General features: G+C 41.2%; 1 protein-coding gene and 1 long non-coding RNA gene across 2 annotated transcripts; one reads left to right on the top strand and one right to left on the bottom strand.

The window, feature by feature from the left end:
• Positions 1–1,890: 1,890 nt before the first annotated feature.
• LOC311091457 (uncharacterized protein) lies at positions 1,891–4,406 on the bottom strand. The gene is made up of 3 exons (XM_084127402.1): positions 3,837–4,406; positions 3,539–3,682; positions 1,891–2,447 (listed from the first exon to the last, which is right to left on the bottom strand). Exons 1-3 carry the CDS (start codon positions 4,371–4,373, stop codon positions 2,259–2,261), a joined length of 870 nt encoding a protein of 289 aa, XP_083983528.1. The 5' UTR covers positions 4,374–4,406; the 3' UTR covers positions 1,891–2,258.
• Positions 4,407–6,986: 2,580 nt separating this feature from the next.
• Positions 6,987–10,244, top strand: LOC311078255. Its single transcript, XR_014605098.1, has 2 exons — positions 6,987–8,444; positions 8,477–10,244. It is a non-coding gene; the product is annotated as an uncharacterized lncRNA (long non-coding RNA).
• The last annotated feature ends 7,131 nt before the right edge of the window (positions 10,245–17,375 follow it).

The raw sequence follows: 17,375 nt of genomic DNA, 5'->3' as shown, positions 1-17,375 counted from the left end.
AATAAAGAGGTTGCTGTTCATCTCTGTCTTTCTCAAATCACATGAGAGAGCAGTGACAAGGGTCGTTGTCCACAAATACAAAGGAACTATTGTATCTTCGGAGAACAAGCCGCTGACTAGGCATAGTCATGCTTGTACAGGAATAGTAGTAGCCTGGTTCTACCAGACTCTTGTACATTTCATTTGTACAGAGAGTCTGGAATCTCTCCATTGAGAAACATTTACTTCCTTGTAGGGGGTTCTCTGTTAAAGTTCAAAACTATTGGATCTGCCCAGAGTCACTCAGGATCTGCCATAGCCAATTGCTAACGTGTGGTCGTGACGTATGTCATGCGCCGAAACCGGCCGGAAACATTTACAAATTCAAAATGTATATTTGACACTAAGGACAGTGATGTATTCGGTCAACTGTCAAAGCTGGGTCTAATCATTAACAATACGCCGCTGCGGTCGTTTCGGATCTGCCGCAAATGCTGTACAGTGATCACCAGGCTACTGTGCGATACGGAAACAACTTTTCTGCCTCCTTCACTTGGTCCTCCATTAGTGCAACAAGAGGGGAGACGACAACAACTATCGGCTTTGCATCCCTATCGTTCGCCCTATAGCTACTGAATTTCGCGGTATTATTATACCAATATACGCAACAATAAAATGTGGTAAAAAATACACTAAACATATTCAACAACAAATCATTTAAATGTAATGACATTCAGAACAGAACAAGAATGAAAAAAATAACTAAAGCCAAAATGAAATGCTTTATAAGCGAAAGTGAAAGTAAGCGGCGTTGGGCTCACGTAACTCTCTAATTAGAATCAAAATGTTTCAACATTTGCGATGTATTTGGATGCTAAACTATTCTTTATCATAGGCTTTGAACTTCACTCACGTTCCAATATCGACGGAAAAAATCATCCTCTTCACACGCATAAAATGGTACGAATTGTAGCCTACTAGTACTGAGAAACAGAGCAGTGGAATTTGTATATGTTAGGTTGACTATTATTATTATTCACTATAATGAACAGGCTGCAATGCTGGAATATGGTGTGTGTGTCGGCGGGCGCGGGCGCGATCGAACAGTGGAAACATGAAAACATCTCCGTCATTTTGTTCAGGGCATCTACGAATATTATTTATTTATAAATTATAATTAAACTTGTTTAAATGTACAGTTTGGTGTTGTTTTGTTTTTAAAAGACATCCTAATACAATAAATGCATTAATCTCTCAATTGGGGATTTATCATTAAAGATATAGAGTTTTGAATAGCGATCAAAATGACCGCTTGTTATGGAATTCTGGCACTTCTAGTGCTGAGTGAGCTCAGGGTTTCTGCAGGTATCTTCAAATTAAATTGAATGCCTTTTTAATGCCTTTTTAATGCCATTTTTAAATTTTTTAATGCCATACACGACCCATGACTAACCACGGATATATATATATAATCGTTTATTTTAAAAAGACGTGTCCCAAATTATGAATTGCAACGATTCAGTTTGATGATGATGCAATGATGAAATTATATAACTCTGAACTGAATTAGAAATGGCTCAGGAGGCAGCTTAATTAATTGTCAATTTATTTGGAGATATTTCAAAATTAGCAAAAAGAGAATTATTGAGAGAGATTATTAAGAGAATTATTTATAATTTTATCATCACAAAAACAGCTCTTCAATAAGCTAAACTTTTTAAACGCTGGAACTTAATGTATTCAAAGTACATACATAAGCAAGAGCTATAGAAATTTCAGTCATTTACTGTGTAAATAAGTTCATTAAGGCATGTGCCTTAATTCAGTCGATTTTAGTTCCAACTCTGACTCAACATTTTTCAATTCACAGCACTTTTCCTTGAATCTCCTCCTTAGAGTATTAGATTTTGTTATCATTTCAGCCATGAGCGTTTTCGATTTGTTTTCGGCCTGCTCAGCTAGTTGATCGGCGTCCTTCTGAAGGCTGGCGCACACGACCGTCAACACCCCCTTTTTCTTTTTCAGTTCTTCCAACTCATCTTCCAAAGCTTTTCTCTTTAGTCCACGCATGGCACCCTCTCTCTTCCTCCTCTCCTCATCAAGGTAGATCCTGTATCTGGTCCTGGCTGAGGCTACAGAAGCCAGTAGTTCCTTTGTGAGGGACACTTTGAGAACCCCCCCTAAAGCATGTACTTGGTCACAGACAAGTCTGTGGGCCTCAACAGTTTCTTCTTTTATGTTGCATGTCTCTATTTCCTTGTTCACGGAAAAGCCTCTCTCTACCGTAGCTTGCCCATGAGATAACAGCAGGAGGCGTTGAATGAAACTCCGAAGCTCAGGATAAGACGCATTGAGAGTTTGGTGAAGGAAAGTATCAAGTCGTTGCTCCATGGGTTTGAAAGAGAGGAACTCCTCACTTTTGCCATGCAGAGAGAGAAAGCTGTCAAACTGTTGCACAACAGCATCACCTGCAATGGACAAACACAAAAAAATAAATCACATCAATTTAAATGGATGGTTATTTATATACCTGGTACAGGATATTGATGTAAATGTATTTGTTTAATCTGAGTTTGAACATGAAAGGAAGACTAATGCATATAAAATGCATGTAACATCTAATAATTTACTGTATAAGCCCATATTATACTTCCATATCATACTATTTTTAAGCAAGCACATTTAAAAACAAACTTAAACTAATCTTTAAAATGTTCTTATGATCAAAGTACTGAGAACACATCTTATGCATACTGTGCTGTGTGTAACCTTTATTTTCCTATATTCCTACCAGCTGAAACTCCTCCTGTCAACTGCTTGTCCTGCAGAAATCTTTGAACTAGAGACTTCATCTTTCCCTTGCACCATTCTGGGTCTCTGCTCATGACGGAGGGGTCTAAGCATGCTATCTGCCTGACAGTGGGGTATTTCAAAGGGCTCTTTTCTTGCATTTTCTTAACGATTCTGGAGAGGCACATTATGCAGTCCCTTCTAAATTCGAGGACAGTGAGGTCACCTACTCTGTTGCTTGATTTGCTCTGAAGAGCCTATCAAGGAGGGATAGCACACATCATGTTAGTTATATAGTAATATATCAGGCATGTTTAAAGTTTATGTATACATCATAGGCGTAATTTGCGGGTGGGACGGGTGGGACATGTCCCCACCACCTTTTTGCCAGGGTCGATATTGTCCCCACCACTTTTTAAAACATCTCGCAGCACGAATGTACCAATTCTACAAATAAAACATCTCCAGTTAACTGGCAGAGCATTCATTTAGTTGTTTTTTAAATAAGAGATGATCTAGCGCTGAAATGTGTTTTTTAAATCAAGTGATCAAAGTGCTCGTTGCCGCTGCAATCAGTGTCGCGGATAAACATCTCATTAAATGACAAATTAAACCCCATGTAGCCTACTATTTAAATCGATTGCTGGACATCGTAATGTTATTGTACATATATCTGATTTAACATTGTATAAGCAACCCCCACCTGTCCCACCCACCTTTTAAAACAAAGTTACGCCATTGGTATACATAAACAGTAACAATGCATTACCTTAAGGACAGATTCAGCACCCAATCCAATATCAGTGAGGCTTGCACTGACCCAGTTTTTCTGGTCATCAGTGTCAAGTTTGGTCAGTTTAAATGGAGTGATGTCTTGGAGTAGCTCCCTTTTGATGAAACGTCTCACCAGACTCTACAAAAAGGAAAAACAAATTTTTATTTAGCATCCTGTTAACCAGCTTTGTTATTCCATCCTACACAGGTTATTCAATGTGGTATACCCACTTCAAAAGTCATCATAAAACAAAAGATTAAGCCATTAAACGATGCAGAAATTAGATTATTACCATCATTAACTCCGTCAAGTCTCTGCACAGAAATGGTAAGACTGGCTCATCAGTCTGGTATTTCTTTAAGAATGGACAAAATGTTCTGGATAGCGCCATGAAAAACTGAAGTTTGGCTAAGATCAGGGGATCTTTATTTGCTGCTTCAATTGTATCAAAAGAAGAGGTTCCAGGGTTTGGTAGTTCTTTTCTACGGACTGCTTCCACGTATTCTTTCAGCTTTGGCCATACCTCAATGGCTCTCTCTGCAACAGGCAGATTTTCCACCCATCTGTGTCCACAGAAGGGGAGTGGAAAAAGAGATGAGCCAGTAAGTTTTGTATAATCTTCCCTTCTTGCAGGAACATTGTGAAAAACATAGTGCATTGCTCTCAGAAGTTTCTCGATATTCCATGCGGAGAAGCCAGTCTTGAATGAATTATGTACCGTGTGCAGTCCACAGCTCCCAACCGAAATTAGCTGCCGACCTCCATGTAGTTCACCATGTTCTTGCTGGAGATTATTGAGGAACTTAAAGTTCACGTTGGGACCATCCATACTAATCGAAATTAGATGTTTCAGGTCTAGTAGGTGCACACATTTCTGAGAACAGAAATAAATAAATGATGAGACACCAACAAAAAATGCTGAAAAGATGTTACAGACATTGAAAATGTTCTTTAATTAAAAAAAATAAATAAATAAATAAATAAATAATATATATATATATATATATATATAAAGAATAAAAAAAATAATCACTATCAACAAGAAATAGGAATCACTGAAGAATTGGGGTGCAATGGATCACAAGACTCACAGTTCAGATAATACAGTTTGTGAGTCACGACTCAGAACATTCTTTTGGATCAGCGCAAAAACAACAACTTAGCTTTCCATTTATTACTTGGACAACACTTTCAAAAATTAATATAAATTTCAAACATTATTAAAGACAATAAATAGTCAGTAATAATATAAGCACAAATAAAAACAACGGAGAAAAAAAGTGTTTCATATAATAAGGTTTGGAATGACATTAGGGTGAGTAACGACTCATTTTGGGTGAACTAACCCTGTAGAGTGCATTGTCCAAACTCCCTATTTTTTTATTTTACGTATGGAGAATAAGATATTCTGAGGAAACATGCTTAATTTAATGAATTTATGATGCTCTCTGTGGCCTAACAGCAAATTATAAACCATTATAATGACAAAATGATTGATAAACAAATGAATGATAAACAATTATATGACAAAATGAAGGCTGCAATACTAAGGTTGTCCACTAGATGGAGACATAGCATAAAAAGTCTAATCTTTTCTTTCAGTTTCTAATCAGTTAGAATGACATAAATGCAAGAACAAAAGAACAATTATACTTACTTTGAAATGGTGCAGTAGATCCTCACTCTTTGAATGTCCCATGAACTGTGATCCCAGATAACGGGACTGGACACAACCAGCCTCCCAAAATCGAACATGGACATCTAGTTGTTTATTTTTTGTTGAGTGGTTTAAACTCTCATCAAACATCAAAACAAATGGTCCTGCATTGTTAACTGCAGTAATCAGTTGATTTTTGAAGTATGGGGCAAGTCCAAATTTTAAAATGTAGCTGGTTTTGTCCTTGCCACAAGAGAAAGATTTGACGATTTCAGAATCAGGAAACATTGCCTGAAACAACTCAGAAACACCTTCATTGGACGCGTAAGAGTGGTGATGGACAGCTGTGTTCAGACACCAGAGCACCTCCGCCTGCAAAGTCGCATTTGAGCCAAACGTTGATCGAATGTCGCTCGATTATGCTGTGGTAACGTTAGCTGCTCCACAAACGTTGGTGACAGCATCAGTTGTCGTCGTAACGTTACTACGTGTAGATTTGTCGGTCACGCCAAAGTAACTAGACATAGTAGTTTGCTGTCTTACTCTTACCGCCGATTTGTGGCCGTCACACTGCATATGGGATTTCACGGCGCTAATTCCCATTGTCCCCAACTTAAATGCTTTTCTGCAAACACCGCAAAATCCTTCATCATTTTTACCACTAACAGGCTGCAACCATGTCTTGAAATTTTCGTTTTCCAGCCACTTCAGTTGGAATTTGCACTTTCCCATTTTTCCTCAGACCTCGTCCACAGCTGTACAAAATGCCCGCCGCCCGCGTCACCTCCGTATCACGGCAATTTTGCTCCTGCCGAAACTAATTACCAAACTGGTTCCGTGTGTTTATCACACTAACGTACATTTTGCGACAGCAAATAAAATTATTAATTATGAAGGCTATATTCAAAGAAATTTATATAAAATTCTCTTCAAAACTATAAAAAAAATTTAATGCCTGTAGGAATCAAATTTAATGCTTTTTAATGCCTTTTAAGGCCTTAATTTTTGCAAAATCCATTTAAGGACTTTTAATGCTTTTTAATGCCCCGCGGAAACCCTGGAGCTGGAAAATCAAACTTTTCCCGAACCCCGTGGGGAGGAGGGCCACAACATCATGGCCATCAACAAAACTTAGCAAACATTGTTCTTGCTCCGGCTTTAACTTCTGTATATTCGGCAGTTTTGCAACAACGGACAGAATAGCTTTTCTCACATCTTTCTCCGCTGCCATTACTCCAACTCAAACTGATGCACTACATCAACGTCATCGTTCACAGCCACTCCCTCTGTTCGCTGATTGGTCCTACAAAAAATTGGTTTCTGGAAACCTAAGAATATACAGCAGTCCCAGACGTAGTACTGAAGGAAAATGAAATTGAGCGGAAGTACGTAGGAGGGCGGAGCCAGGCTAGAATAGTAGGACTACACTTGCTTGTTTTCCTACAATTGTTGGATTATCTAATATTTTAAGTTTGATCTTCCTGTCATAATCATGATGTAAATATCCTTTGAAAGCTTTATTTAAAGCTGTAGTCTACGATGTTGAAAATCGGTCGAGAAAGCCTGAGAAGTTTTAAAAAACTCATCCCGGCCTCTACACACACACCCCCCTCCCCTCTGTGCTACCTGATCCCTCCCACCGGGAAACGACCTGAACAACGTCACTCAGTCAAGCTGTGATCACCGGTAGTAAACATCGGCGCATCTTGTTCAAATTCCGATCGGCTCGAACAGACCCGCTAGGCCTACTGAAATATATTTAAGCACTTCAAGAAATATAACTAGATTAAAAAGTTCGTCGAGACAAACTTTAAGTTGGCTTGAGAAAGCTGGACCAGAAAGTTTGAAGAAGTTTAAAGTAGTTTGGAGTTTAAAGTAGTTTGAAGTTTAAATTAGTTTAAAGTTTAAATTAGTTAGAAGTTTAAAATACTTTAAAGTCTAAATTAGTTTGAAGCTTAAATTAGTTTAAAGTTTAAATTAGTCTAAAGTTTAAATTAGTTTAAAGTTTAAATTAGTTTCTAGTTTAAAGTAGTTTAAAGTTAAAGGTCCCGTTGCATGCGATTCCATGTTTCAAAGTTTAGTTAGTGTGTAATGTTGTTGTTAGAGTATAAATAATATCTGTAAAATTATAACGCTCAAAGTTCAATGCCAAGCGAGATATTTTATTTAACAGAAGTTGACTACAAAAAACGGCTCGAATGGACTACACCCCTCTACTTCCTTCATTAGTGACATCACCAGAACCGTGTTTAGACTAACCTCCGCCCACAGGAACACAGGCGTATTGATGGCGAAATGTCAACAGACGGTTGATGTTTATCTATAATCGGATACCGCAAAAGTTTAATTCGAAGTTGTTAGTTTGCTCTGTCCATTTCACCACGGACTGTTTTTGTAACCTGGGATAATATCAAGCAGGCTTCTCTCAGCGTTTCATACTGACGAAGGGGGCAATTTCAACTATATTCCAGCAAGCGGTAAGTACAAGTAGTGATTTAATATGGAAGTAGCGATCAACTTAACATCGTTTCTCTTAGTAGGATGAAAATAATCTTACTTAAACTGTGATTAATATACAGAAAGCGATCAAAGAACAATCCCTTTCCAATCGTCCAAGCTGTCAATCAATCACACAGCGCGAGTTTATCTGGACACTTGCCAAAACTCGTTATGAAATCAATGACGCTGTTACACTGCACAACGAAACTCTTACTGTATTTATATGCCTCATGTTTGCATTGGTGAAATCATTAGTGAGTGCAGAAACTGCGTTGCAATGATAAGATCTTTTTTCATGCAATCAACAGACTGTCATCTGCTCAACGCTCACTGCAATTTTTTATGTGATTGAAATAGATCTAAATACTTAAAAAACTTCTCACGATTCGTTAATCCCGATAGTTGTAATAGTAAAAACGTATAATAGCTGTAATAGTAAAAGTTTTCCAGATAGTTCCACATGTAATGCCAGATATTTCATATGCAAGCATGTCAGCCAATCACAGCAGAGGGCGTTTACGCTGAAGTCTCACAGCAGACACGCCCCTTCAAACAGAGTGTTCAAACCAGGGAATGAAATCAGGCTAGGAAATATGCCTTTTATTTCTAAATTATAACAATTTTTGATCTAAAAAACATACTAACATTATAAGGGCACCCCTGGAAACATGATAAAATAATAAAAATAATCCATGTGATGGGACTTTTAAAAAGTTGTTGGGGGTTTTCTAGTGGGTTGCTAAGGTGTTCTGGGTGGTTGCTAGGCGGTTTCTAAGGTGTTCTGGGTGGTTGCTATGGTGTTGCTAGGCGGTTGCTAAGGTATTTTGGGTAGTTGCTAGGCGGTTGCTATGGTTTTCTGGGTAGTTGCTATGGTGTTGCTAGGTGGTTGCTAGGGTATTCTGATTGGTTGCTAGGGTGTTCTGGGTGGTTGCTAGGCAGTTGCTAGAGTGTTCTGGGTGGTTGCTAGGGTGTTGCTAAGCAGTTGCTAGGGTATTTTGGGTGGTTGCTAGGGTGTTGCTAGGCGGTTGCTAAGGTATTTTGGGTGGTTGCTAGGCAGTTACTAGGGTGTTCTGGGTGGTTGCTAGGGTGTTCTGGGTGGTTGCTAGGCAGTTGCTAGGGTGTTCTGGGTGGTTGCTATGGTGTTCTGGGCGGTTTCTATGGTGTTGCTAGGTGGTTGCTAAGGTATTCTGGGTGGTTGCTAGGATGTTGCTAGGGTGTTTTGGTGGTTGCTAGGGTGTTGCTAGGCGGTTGCTAGGTTGTTCTGGGTGGTTGCTATGCTGTTGCTAGGGTGTTTTGGTGGTTGCTATGGTGTTGCTAGGCGGTTGCTAGGGTGTTCTGGTTGGTTTCTATGATGTTGCTAGGTGGTTGCTAGGGTGTTTTGGTGGTTGCTATGGTGTTGCTAGGGTATTCTGGGTGGTTGCTAGGGTGTTGCTAGGTGGTTGCTAGGGTGTTCTGGGTGGTTGCTATGGTGTTACTAGGTGGTTGGTAGTTGTCACAGATGGTTACTATGGAGTTTTTATAGTTCTTAGCATGATCTTGGCATGATTTAGCACTTAACTAATCGCTATTAGCATGTAGCTATTCACTGCTAGCATGTGTAGCATGTTGGAAGTGCTGTTTGCTAGCATGAGTCAAAAGAGCCAAACCTCATCTCTATACGATGTTCTGATACAGAGATATAGGTCTTGCAAAACAGTTGCTAGGGTACTCAAGTTTGGTTGCTATGGAGTTGCTTGGGAGCTGGAAGCTTTAAACTTAAGAAGTTTAAAGTGGTTTGAAGTTTAAAGTAGTTTACGAGTTTTTGAGTTTTGAGTTTATAAGTTTAAATGAGTTTAGAGTTTAAGTTTAAATGAGTTTAGAGTGTGTGTGTGTGTGTGTGTGTGTGTGTGTGTGTGTTTGCACACACACACACACCACACTCAGAGTTTATGAGTTTAGAGTTTATAAGTGTATAAATTGATGAGTTTATAAGTGTAAGAGTTTTTGAGTTTAGAGTTTATAAGTTTTAAATGAGTTTAGAATTTATAAGTTTTAATGAGTTTAGAGTTTATAAGTTTAAATGAGTTTAAGAGTTCAGAGTTTATTAATTTATGAGTTTAAGAGTTCATAAGTCTATGAATTCATGAGTTTATAAGTTAATTAGTTTATAAGTGTATGAGTTTAGAGTGCATTAGTTTAAATGAGTCTCAATGGCTCATATAGTATATAGAACGGCAGTTTGGTTTAGTCTTCAAGGTGTTTAGATTTAAATTTTCGTCGGTTGGTGAGTTTGAATCTGGATTTGAATTTTTTAGAACTCCCCAATGTAAGTCAATGGGAGTTTTTCCGAGTTTTGATCGTCATTTTTAGGAAAACCGTAAGTCCGATCAGTCTGAAAAGATATAGCACACCTGGTCAGATCAGTTTGAGTGTCTGAGCCGAGTTTGGAGTATGTAGAGTTAAAGCTCTAGGAGGAGATCCATATAGAAATTTTAGTCTCAGAATAATAATAATATTAAGTTTAAATAGGATTTCAGTAAGTTGGCTCTCTCAAGCCAACTTAATTACTTTGACCCGTGATAGGCGATGCTAAACGGCTAACATTCCAATGCCGACCGGCAGCATAAGCATGCTGTCAGACTGATAAAAAGCTATTTATGTAACACCTCACACCATAAAAGTATAAATAAATGCTTACCTGCTCAACAAAAAGTCAGCCGTGTCAGCGTCGTTTTTTTCGGTTTGTTATTTCTCCATTGCTGAGCTGATGCTACTTTGCTAGCTACCATAGACTGTCAGCTGCTTGCCCGCGAAATTCCATGTCGCAGGAGGGGGGCGGGGTGGGGTGCGGTGGGGTGGAGACGCGAGCGTCAAGTGGAGCGGGGGATTGGATGAGAGCAGTTGACCAATGTTGACATTGGTCAACTTCTCTGCAGCTGTACACCCAATAGAGTGAATGGATTTTTTTTCATTCTTTTTTCTCTTCATATTGTTAGGATTGTACTGTAGAACAATAACCAGCATCTAAACGAGGTTATTAATAATGAACAATCTTTGAAATCGTAGACCATAGCTTTAAATATTTGTTGTCACATTTTTTGTCCGTGATGTTTAATTCTCCTATCATTAAGTTTGGAAGTTTAATTTGGACCTTAGAAAAAATAATTGTATTTTTTATCAGCTGTATCAAATTCACTGGGATAGATTTACAGATTTTCCTATATTCTTGAAGAGAACATTGAATATTATTAAATTTGTTTTTAAAATCTTGTAACTGTAAGATTTCACCGCTTATATCTAAAATGTCATGTACAAAGATAATGCCTTGATCAAACCAAGATGGTTGAACAAAGACTTTTTGTTTGAAACAATTACTCTATTATTCCATAAGGTGGCACAATGAGGGGTAAAGTTATGGGTAAATACCATCTTCCAATGATACAAAACTTGTTTATGAAAGTCAGATAATTTAAAAGGTATTTTAGAAATTTCAAAGTCACATTTTAAAAAAAAGTTTAACCCACCGAACCTCTTGAAAATACTTTTTGGAATGTGAAACCATATTGAATCCGGCTTCAATAAAAACTCCTTCAACCACTTTATTTTAAATGTTCGTAACATTGCCTCAAAATCCACTGTTTTGATAAAATCAGTCTTTCCGATTCCAAAATAGACCGATAGTCCAGCATGTCCAATATTAATCTCACATTATTATGTATACTTCTACCTTTTATAAACGCAGATTGAGTTTCATCTACTATTTTATCAATTACTGTTTTCAGTCTCTCTGCATATATTAACGCTAATAACTTATAATCGTTACAGAGCAACGTAACAGGCCTCCAATTGTCTAAGTTTGTTATATCTTTTTTTGGTTTGGGAAGTAGGGTTATTATACCAGTTCTCATTGTTGGAGTAAGACATCCTTCTTGTATACACTCGATAAATGCATTCAATAACAATTCTTTGATATCTTCCCAAATTTTTTTTTAAAAATTCCGAGGTCAACCCATCAATTCCAGGTGACTTTCCATTTTTCATTTTTTTCAGGGCATTTTCTATTTCCTGCAGATTTATTTTTCCTTCTAACCTTTTTTTTTGTCATTCTCCCCAATCCTTTTAATATTATTCTTAATCCGAGTAAAAAAGGATTCACAGTCCTCCTCGTGGAAATTTGAGCTATACAGGTCAGAGTAAAAGAGTTGAACTTCCTCCTGTATTTGGCTAGGGTCTTCTATGTCTGTGTCATATCTTGTTAATTTGCAGATTCTTTTTTTAGACTGCCTAGATTTTTCTAAGCCATAGAAATATGTTGTGCTTTTCTCACCTTCTTCGATCCATGTAGCCCTGGATCGTACAAAGGCTCCATTTGCTTTTTCTAGATAATTTTCATCAAGCTGTTTTTGGAGGGAGTTCAACTCAGTTAGTTCTTCCTCCGAAGCATTAGTTTTACCACAAAGTATGTTAATCCTTTTCAGTAATTCTTTCTGTTTTGATTTACTTGTTTTTGATATGCTTTTCCCCGTTTCAATTGCCAACCTCTTTGTTTCAAATTTAAACCATTCCCACTTTCCTTTATTTGACATATCCATTCCTTTTACTTTTAAGCAAAGTGATTTTATTTGTTTGCAAAAACCATCATTTGATAATAGTCTATTATTTAGTTTCCATATATTGCCTGAAGAGCGTGATTGTTTTGTTACTATCAAGGATAAGCTTATTAAACAATGGTCGGTGAGCGGAGATGTAATAATCTCACATTTCTGAACATTGTTACTTATTGAATGTGAGATTAACCAGTAATCTAGCCTTGACCGTTGGTTCCCGTTTGAAGCACTAATCCATGCATATTCTAAATTTGTAGGGTTATTCAATCGCCAATAATCAAAAGTATTCGTTTCAATACAAAAATTGTGTAGTACTTCGTTGTTTTCGGGTTGTTGGCCTCTAGGAGGTAGCCTATCCAACCAAGAATTTGGAGCAATGTTAAAATCACCTCCTATAACAACATTATCTGCCACATGAACAGCTTTCCACTCTGTCACTAGCCTACCCAGTTTCTCTAACATTCTTCTGTTGTTCACTTTGTTATTATATCCGTATATCGAAAGCACAATAATTTTTTGGTCACATATTTCAATAGCTGCAATCAGCCAGTGGCCATCCTTATCTCCTACGTGACTAATTACTTTTCCTGTAAACCTGTTACAAAGTATCATAACACCTGCCGAATAATTAGTACCATGAGAATATAAAACATTATCCCCCCACTGCTGTTTCCAAAATTTTTCATCTGCTGTACCCGAATGTGTTTCCTGTAAAAAACACAGGAAAAAATTAAATTTTTTAAATTAAAAAAAATTAAATTTAAAATTTTTTAAAATTAAAAAAATTAAATTTGCCTCAAGTTCTTTACAAAATAAAAAAAAAGTGCCTTGCGCTTTGTAATATTTTTCAAACCCCTAACATTTAAAGAAGTAAACAAAACCGACATTGAACACTAAAACACAAATACAGATAATGTGTCACGGTGTGACAAAAACAATTAGAAAAGAGATTAAAAACCCTCGTGAATAGTGTTATTTGGAGACCTCCTGTGGATACCCGTCTCATCACACCGCAAATCTGTTGCTATGGCAGCGAGGCCAATTGCCCGATTGACAGCAGGTGTGGAGAAATTAACAGAGAGCATTGGGAGAGGAACACAGATTCAGATGGGGCTTTAAAAAGAGAGAGGAAACAGACTGTCGTGTGGTTCTCCTCCTGTGAGATACTGTGTTTGTCGGCGGGTTGCTTGTATTTGAGGCTGGGCTGTGAAGCGGGCGAAGATTGAAGTTGAGAAGTGGAAAGAAGAAAGTGAAGTATTTGTCAACGGAAACCCAAGGGATTATCGTCAGCAGTGGGAAAGACACAAAGTGATGAGTATTGGATTCGTTGTTTATGTGCACTAACACTGAAGTGGTGTGGAGAGAGTTTGGAAAGCGTGTGGCACGAGTGAACTAGTACACCGAGTGAATTATTGATCTGTCTCCAACTTTTGTCCTTCCTTCGCTGAATGTGACGATCGCTGCACCCGTCTTCTGCTGTCTCTGGAGGGAAGTTGAGCCCTTGTGAGAGACGAGAGTTGATCTGGTGGGAGGAAGACCGGTGGGTGAGTGCTGGCCCGAATGCACGGTGTGCGAGTGGAATGCAGTGCCTGAAGTGACGATTCACACGGTTTGTGTTATGGAGTGAAGTTCATCGTGTGGAGAGGTAATAGTAGTCTGCTGTGCACTCTCTCCTTACAGTCTTTCACCCGCTGTCTCCAAGGAAGGTTTTGATATATCGAACGCCCAACTTACCACTTTGAGACAGCCTGGCTCTATTAATGCTGAATGTTTTATATGCTGTTGAACTGCTAGATCCTGCTACATTGTTACAGTGTGCAACTGAAGTGGAGTGTCTCGCTTAAAGCATCCTCCCCGCCTGGTGGTCTCCACACGCCCCTCACGAAAGCCGCTGCCCTGTTCAGAACGAGAGAAGGTATTGCAGCTGAATGTTTCATCTACTGTCGAATGGTTAAATCCTGCTACATTGTTACAGTGTACAACTGAAGTGGAGTGTCTCGCTTAAAGCATCCTCCCCGCCTGGTGGTCTTCACACGCTCCTAACGAAAGCCGCTGTCCTGCTCAGAACGAGAGAAGGTATTGCAGCTGAATGTTCATCTACTGTTGAATGGTTAAACCCTGTTGCATTGTTACAGTGGACAGCTGAAGTGGAGTGTCTCGCTTAAAGCATCCTCTTCGTTTGGTGGTCTCCACACGCTCCTATTGAAAGCTGCTGTCCTGTTCAGAAAGAGAGAAGGTATTTAACTGAATGTTTCATATGCGGTTGAGCAGTTGAACCCTGTTACATTGATACAGTGTACCGCTGAAGTGGAGTGTCTCGTTCTAAGTGTCTTCCCCGTCTGGTGGTCTTCACACGCCCCATCGAAAGCCCCTGCCCTGGTCAGGAAGAGAGAAGGTATTTTTAACTGAATGTTTATTGCGCTGTTGAATAGTTAAACCTTGCTACCTGGTTACAGTGCACAGCCGAAGTGGAGTGTCTCGCTCAAGTGTCCTCTCCGCCTGGTGGTCTCCACACGTTCCATTGAAGGCCTCCGCCTGTTCAGAAGAGAGAAGGTATTACTGTTGAGCGCTTGTATACCGCTGAAACCATTGGACTCTGTTGTGTTGTTGCAGTACACAGCCGAAGGGGAGCGTCTCGCTCAAAGTGTTCTTCGGCCTGGTGGCCCTCCATGCCTATGTTGTAAGCCGCTGTCCCTGTTGAGAAAGAAGAGGATCAGCCGCGGCGCGTGCTCTGATTGAAGTGTCTTCCTGTGGTCTAAGGATCCCCTACGTCTTGGCTGGAGGCCCCGTTCTAACTGGTTTGGCACCAAGGACACTTACCGGGATACTCACCTGTTTCCCCTCCTGGCCCGGCCCGCTCGCCACCTGCGTCCCTGTGCTCCGTCCGAGTCTGAGGCCACCGCTCCCTGGATACTTACCTGTGGACAGCATCCGAGACTTGCTCCATCCCCGCCTGCGAGTACTTACCTGGTTCCAGTTTGAATGGGGTCCGGGTAGCCAAGATTTCCTTGTGAGCCCTGTAAAGAGTACTTACCCAGTGACCTACCTGGATGGTGTGCGTCCTCCTTTGATTCCTCTCCGACGAGCTGCAGGGTGTTCACGAACGTCCATCTCGCTCCGGTCCAGGGGGCCCATCGAATTGCTTCTGGCGACAAGAAGGAAGATTTTAATTAGGACTTTTCAAATTATCTGCTTTTAACTCAATAAAGAAATTTTTATTCCTTTATCCTCTGTCTGCTGTTTGGTTCCTTGACACGCTCCTCGAGGTGGTACCCGGTCTCCAGGGGTGGGTGCAGTCTGGCTTGGCCCACCCCGACCTGTGACAGAACTTGGCGTAGTCGGCAGGATTACCGTCTCGAGTGGAGCGATCAAGGTCCTAAATGGCCGAGGAAGAAGAGCCAGTGGCCAGACAGCCGGTTATGCCCTTCTTTATGGGGGCCCCGTGGGCCCAGAAGTACGGAGGCCCGGGGTCAGAATTAAGCCTGTCAGCATGGAAGGCCCAGGTGGAATACCTGGCAGGGCTCCAAGGGCTGAACGCCCTGCAGAAGGTACAGTTTGTATTAAATTCACTAGAGGGAGAAGCAAGAAGAGAAGTACAGGCAGCACCGGAAGCAACCCGCACCACAGTCCGAGCCATCTTTGATTTCCTCACGGTACAATACGGAGATACCACCCCGGTAGCTGTCCTGAGAACCCAATTCTTTAATTGTAGGCAAGGGCCACGACAAACTGTTCGGCCATTCACGTTGCAACTGAGGGAACAGTTTACCAGGCTAATGGGAAGACAGGACCACGGCCTGGGCGACGAGGAGACCCTACTGCGAGATCAGTTTCTGCTAGGATTACGGGAGGGCCCAGTACGTCAGAGTCTGCGGGTGCAGTTGAGACGAAATCCTGACCTCACGTTTGAAGAACTGCGGCGAGAAGCTCTAGCCCTTGAGCGTGATCACACCGAAGGTGTGGATCCTCCCAGCTGTCTGGTGGCGAATGCTGTTAGTGGGCCTTCGGCCCCTGCCACCTCCGATTGGAAGCATGCCCTCCGGGAAGAATTGAAAAGGGATATCCGTGAACAAATGTCTGATCTGTCCAAATCTGTTGTCGAAGAACTCCGCCGAGAACGCCTCCATTCACTTCCTTCGCCGCGAGAGCGGGCCTACTCTGATGGGAGTCGCCCTCCAGAGCGTCGTTTCGCCCAATCCATGGGTCCCCGATTCCAGTGGGATGAACAGGGGCGTCCTATCTGTAACGGTTGTGGAGAAGCTGGACATTACATCCGTCAGTGCCCTTCCAGACGCGCTTCACAAGGGGGTTTTTAGAGTCTCCGGCCACTGTGGGTCAAGTGGTCGGGACCCCCTTTTCAGACCCTTCTTCTCCTGGACTGTCTAAAGAACGCCTGGTGGGCCGCTGTCCGGTTATTACGATCCGAGTCAACAGCAAGAAGTTGCAGTGTTTGTTGGACACGGGGTCGCAAGTCACTCTGTTTGCAGAGAGACTAGTTCAGGAACTATTCGGCACCCAGGGCCGGCCGACGACTGAGGCCCCCTGGTTAACTCTGCGAGGGGCCAATGGGCTCGATATCCCGTATGTGGGTTATGTAGTGACAGACCTGGAGATCCACGGTATGGTTGTACCCCAGAAAGGAGTGGTGGTGGTTCGTGACGTGTGTCTGGGGTCTCATCGCGCCCTCCTGGGCATGAATGTCATCTCCGACTCCGTCATCTCATGGGCCGACCCGAGCGACTGTGACACCTGAGGGCAGGGAATGGGAGCGTATTCGGGCAGACTGTCGCCGAGTTTGCCTGGCCGAGCAGCAGGAGGACCGGGAGAGCACTGGGAGAGTGGCTTGCCGTTACGCTTTGTCCATCCCGGCTCGAAGCGAGGCGATGGTCTGGGTCAGGGTGCCCCCTAGACTTTACCACCCGGAGGAGTGGGTGCTGGTGGAACCACACAACGAAGGTCCTAAGGTGGAGGTGGCCAGAGGACTGGCATCCGCCCAAAGAGGCCGAATTCGGGTGAGAGTTCGGAACACGAATCCTTTTCCAATCCAACTGTATCGTCATCAGTGTCTAGCCCGAGTCATCTCGGTGAA

This window comes from Abramis brama (genome assembly GCF_963993115.1).
Source record: "Abramis brama genome assembly, chromosome: 1".
Taxonomy (NCBI): Eukaryota; Metazoa; Chordata; class Actinopteri; order Cypriniformes; family Leuciscidae; genus Abramis; species Abramis brama.
The sequence above is the reverse complement of the archived record's forward strand: the minus strand, read 5'-3'. Positions and strand labels throughout refer to the sequence as shown.